Here is a 5,667-nt window from a genome sequence, read left to right as displayed (position 1 = left end):
TAACTATCAGATGATCTAAACACTCAGCGTTGTCAGTCTCAGCTCAAGTCGCTGTCCGTGAAGCTTGCCGCATTCCAGTTCGTCATAAGCAAACAAGTGAGACGCCATCCAAAATTTCGAGGCATGGGAACAGACGTGTTTGACCTGCTCCCTCCTGCTCTGATATGTCCATCTCTGTCCCACAACACACACCTGATACCCTGTGACCCCAATACCGCACGCCCACCCATGTGGAAATGCACACACACACACACCAGTTTCATCACCATTTCTGCATTTGACCCTATTATTAGTTTAGTTTGACGAGACCGTCCTGGTGCTGGTCCTGGTAAAATCAGAGAATAACATAGGCTACACACAAATTTGGCTGACTTGGAATCAGTCCATGGGAAAGTGTCGTCCATATTTTTGTCTCATCTCCCCCTGCGATCCCATTACTCACAGGTTCTTCTTGCCCAAACACCCTCCCACCGAAAACACTCCTCATTTCATCTTGATTCCTGCCAGCCCACACAGCTCTGCTGGATTTATTCCTGTCTGTTAACTCTGTTTTTAACTGCTTTCTCTCTAAAAGTCATTTTTTGGTGGACATTAGCCCGTTATCAGGAGTGTTGGCCTGCCGTCATGGCTCCGGCCGGCTCACAGACGGATGTGAAAGGCTCTCTGAACGGGAGTATGGATTTGTATCACCACTGGTTCGGTCCTACGACCCCACGACCTCCTCTACGAAATTACCTGGTCCTGACCATCCTCACCTGCTTCTGTCCTGCTTACCCCGTCAACATCTTAGCCCTGGTGTTCTCCGTCATGGTGAGTTCCCGCCCGACTCATATTGCACCATCGATAAGTTATGACAACACGTTTTACATTGCTTCAACTCATCAAAATAAGACATTTTCAACGTTGTGTTATAAGTTATACAAGATTCAACTCATTTTATAAGCCAGTTTAATGTAATTTAAGTTGAAATGACTCAATCATCCAAGTTGATTGTACTTAAAAATGTATTGCAGCAACTTTTTTATATTGATCGTTCGGTTAGTGTCAAGTATTACTATCATTATTGATCATACTTGATCAGTAATGACTCTAAATATATTCTAAATATGAATTAGATTATATGTTTTTATTCTTAATATTAGGATTAATAATTAACAGCAAATAAACGTAACACTATTTTCATGACAATTAAGTCTGTTTTTTAGCATTACAATAATTAAATTAAATTGAGTACAATAAAAACTATCATTATGATTTCTGACTGTACATTATGATTTTTCAAATTTGTAAATAAAACAGATTATTGGACTAAATATTCTGTTTTTGACTCTAAATATGAAACTAAATGTTAAACTTGTACATTTGTTGAGGATCAGTTTGCTTGTTGATTACTTGTTTAAGCAATCAGACGATTGTAACCTAGCAGAGGAACTAAATATCCCAAATATTTTTATTTAAAAAGGCCCACCCATATCTAGAGAGCAGAATATCACAGAGATGTAAGTGTTAGGCCAGGTTTTCTAAAGAAGAGGCTGTAGTTTTGTTTTTCCAGTTTGAATGTTTATTATCAATAATAATAATATTCACATATTATCAAGTAAAATGTAGTAAACTATGTGAAACTAAAAACTAGAATTAGGATCATTTGTTTTTTTCAGCTGTTAGTTTGACTGGATGAGGAAGCAAATTTAAAAACATACAAATCACAAAGAGAAAAACTTCTGTCAATTGTAATGTATGTTCTCTCTTTTATAGTCCAGAAACAGTTATGATCAGGGAGATTATGATGGTTCCAGGCGTTTAGGGAGGATGGCGCTCTACGTGTCGATCGCCTCCATCATCATCGGCATCCTCATCATCACCATCTTCTGCGCTGTGCATTTCAGCACGGTAAAATACTGTTAATACTACACACACTCTTACATATACTGCTGTCAAATCCATTAATCACATCTCATCTTTTGTATTTATATTTATACTAATATATATATTAGTTATATTCCATATATTCCATAGTTAGATTTCATAAAAAATTATGATATGATTTTTTTCCCCATATTTCCTTATTTATAAAAAAAACATTAAAAGTATAGTTCACCCAAAACTTATATAATTATTAACTCACCCTCATGGCCGCTGAAGCCTAAAAGTGTATGTGTAATATATATATATATATATATATATATATATATATATATATATATATATATATATATATATATATATGAAGAGTTCAGATGCAAAAGCCTAAGTGCCATCTGACATTTTCTTCTAGAATGATAATTTTTATCAAGCTCGTATATTTAAGTTCAATAATTTCACGTAAATTGCAATGCAAATTACCTATTAATTGTCATTTAAGTGAAATTACTGAACTTAAATATACAAGCTTTATAAAAAAGATCATTCTAGAAGAAAATTTCAGATGGCACTTAGAGGCTTTTGCATCTGAACTCTTCATATATATATATTGTATTTTCTCATTGAAGTTTGATGTGCAATTAATTCATGTAATTAAGTAGATTAAAAATTGTAATCACTTGACAGCCCAATTTTTTAAATGTAACAGAATGAACATGTATGCTATAGTAACGGATTTAAAAAATCATTATTTTTTTACTCTTTAGAAAAATGTTTAAGATGACGGATTTGCTGTCCTGTGGAGGAAGGACGTCCACTGGGTCAGTGCGTTCGATGAACTGAACACAAGACCAGGACAGATTCAGACTCACATCAGTTCTCCTCCGTCTGCATGGACATTATACAATATCAGAGAGAGAGGTAGATGGCAGGGCTTGAAAAAAAAGTTTAAAAAGCAATGTTTTACAGACAATCACGTTCAGTGTAAGCACCTTCAAATCACTTAATGCAATGCATCCACGCACATGCTGAATATGTACATAATTTTGTAACCTATGCATGTCTATTCTTTTTCGAAATCATTTTTGTGCTATTGAAATATATAACTAAAGATTTCAGGGCTGAATGTCTCTGCAAAAAATGGTTAATAATGACACTAAGCAGTAAATATCATTAGAACACATCACACCGATTACAGTCTTAACAGGTCCTATAAAACTAATCACTGGACATGGACATACTAAATAATGTAAATATTAATCATTTTTGGTGCTTAGTGTTTTCCTCTGCAAGTAGATCATGAAAACAATGATAAAGGTCTTAATTTTTATAACAACTTTTGGAGTTTTCTTTTCTTTTTTTAAATAGCGATTATGTATTTATGTGTTGTCAAATGTTTTACAAATTCAAAGGACACTAATTTGGAATGAAATGTTTTGATGAACTTGTCCTAATTAAATAATGAACTGCATTTCTAAAGCATCATTCATACAAGTAGCTCAATGTGTTTTTAAAGGCTTTAAAGTTGAAATAGCGTCAATAGCGTCACCGAATGGAACTGCAAAACTAACTAATATTTTCCCGCCCCAACATTGAGTAATCATAATAACAACAATAATAATAATAATAAAGTAGTACTTTCTTTGTGAAAGCTAAAAAAGAATGTTCTATATAGTATGAATGTGTAAATACAATTGAACAAGAAATTTCCAAAAGTTACAATTAAATTTGAATAAAACCATATTTATGTCATTTAACTTGCTCTTCTATTAGCCAATCCATTCATCACTTTTCAAAAATCCAATCATATATATATTTTTTAAACTTAATTTTACTCAGAAACACATAAGATTATGGAAGTAAAATGAGGTTTCACATTGACTTTTAAAGTTATAATTATACTTTATAGACCAAATAAGATATAGGTAAACTGGAAATGATAGGATGATATTGAGATTAAAGCTCATTAATTTTTCTCCCTCCCCGACCCCCTTTAATCTTCAGGCCAGAGAGATGATGTATTTGGATATGTCCCTTCAGCGCTCATTCGTGCTATATATAGTGTTGGGTCTCGATCCCACGGCGGTGTCAGGGGGCCTCTTGTTATCCAGTGTGTCCTGGCCAGCGGGGTCACATGACACGGGATAGCTGGATCAGCACTGTGCTGAAAAACACGAGCTGGTCCCGACGCTCCACAAGATCTCGCTCACACGGAAACACCTCAGCCCAGTAAACATGAGTCGAACACTCATCAGATGATATGTTTTTATTCTTAATATCAGGATTAATAATTAACAGTGACACTATTTTCATGACAATTAAGTCTTAAATTAAATAAACTGAGTACAATAAAAACTATCACTGATTTCTGACTGTACATAATGATTTTTCAAAGTTGTAAATAAAACAGATTATTGGAGTACATTTTGCAAGACAATACTATTTCAGTCTTTCTACTTCAAAAATTTCAAGTGTTGCCTGCTGTTTCTTTGCAATTATTTGTGATATTTGCTTGCAATTTCGGGGAGGAAAGTTGTTTTGAAGTAAATCCTACTTTCTTTTTTTCCCACTACATTTGGTCTGGTTGCTTTTTTATTTCATGTAACACATGTAAAATGTAAAAATAAAAAAAAGGTTCAATGATGTTCTAGAACCCTCTGGGTCTTGACTCAATTTCAAAGATGCCAAAAAGGTTTATATAAGGAGAAATGTCTTAAATTGTTGTATAATACTTTCATGTTTAACAGGTTATTTCTACATTTTTTCTAGTGATAAAGTTGTTTACGAGCTGCTTAGTTCATAAAATGTAATGTATCCCATTAGAAACCCCTAAAAAGGTTCAGTGATGTTCTAGAACCCTCTTGGTCTTGACTCAATTTCAAAGATGCCAAAAAGGTTCTATATAAGCAGAAATGTCTTAAAGTGTTGCATGATACTTTCATGTTTAACTGATTATCAGGTGATAAAGTTGTTTAAGAGCTGCATGCTTAATTCATAAAATTGTATTGATCCCATTAGAAACCCCTAAAATGTTCTATGAAGCGCCTTTAAAACCCCTTTAAGATTCTAAATAGAACGTTTTTTTCCAAGAGTGTAGAATTGGCGTGTTTGGAAGTCAAAAAGCCGGAGCAGAAGAAAGGTCGGCTTTTACCAGCTGCTGTCAGCAAACGACTAATAATCATCTCAGCTTCTCATGTGCATTTGCCTTGAGGGCCGAGCAACATGATCCAGTTGAACAACCCTGGGGTCAAATGGCACGTTGTGAGAAGGCCGCCTGATGATGCAGGTGTTCTTTAGATGGACAGATGGATGTTTCCTTTTCATCCTTCAGTAAACACACACAAAGATACCTGATATCTTTACAACTGCCAGACCTCTTCCTGACCAGCAAAGTGTTTCAAATGATTTACATTTATGCATCTGGCAAAACATCGCATTGCATATATTTGAATGCATACACTGCATTCAAGGTATACATTAATGCATTCTCGAGGAATCAAACGCATGACCTTGCCAAACGTTAATCAAACTAAAATAAATAAATACATTATATTGTTATATTGTGTGTTGCAGGGTCCATCCTGAAGTTTTCCAATGCTTTTGAATGTCTCCCTCTGGTGCTGACATATTAAACAACCATAGCATGATATCACTCATAAAACAGAGGCAATCAATACATCAGTTGAAGTTTTTATTGCTGATTTTTGTAAAATGAACAATAATAATAAGACTCTTGATCTTCATTTTATATATATTAGATCGCAATATTGTTTTTCTGGCTGTCACTGTATCCTGATGTTCTCCGGA

The 5,667-nt window shown here is 34.4% G+C and overlaps 1 protein-coding gene across 1 annotated transcript; it reads left to right on the top strand.

Annotated features, from left to right (window-relative positions):
- Window positions 1-342: 342 nt before the first annotated feature.
- On the top strand, window positions 343-4,513 carry LOC308691259 (transmembrane protein 233). Its single transcript, XM_081366304.1, has 3 exons — window positions 343-810; window positions 1,756-1,890; window positions 2,628-4,513. The coding sequence occupies exons 1-3, from the start codon at window positions 625-627 to the stop codon at window positions 2,637-2,639; spliced, it is 333 nt and encodes a 110-aa protein (XP_081222430.1). The 5' UTR covers window positions 343-624; the 3' UTR covers window positions 2,640-4,513.
- Window positions 4,514-5,667: the final 1,154 nt, after the last annotated feature.

The sequence above is a fragment of the Scardinius erythrophthalmus genome (assembly GCF_964197995.2).
Source record: "Scardinius erythrophthalmus genome assembly, chromosome: 5".
Classification (NCBI taxonomy): Eukaryota; Metazoa; Chordata; class Actinopteri; order Cypriniformes; family Leuciscidae; genus Scardinius; species Scardinius erythrophthalmus.
The sequence above is the reverse complement of the archived record's forward strand: the minus strand, read 5'-3'. Positions and strand labels throughout refer to the sequence as shown.

Bases quoted from the DNA above. Each gene is read 5' to 3' on its own strand.
- LOC308691259 (XM_081366304.1), top strand. From the start codon at position 625: ATGGCTCCGGCCGGCTCACAGACGGATGTGAAAGGCTCTCTGAACGGG. The intron at 811-1,755 runs GTGAGTTCCCGC...TCTCTTTTATAG, and splicing joins CCCTGGTGTTCTCCGTCATG to TCCAGAAACAGTTATGATCA.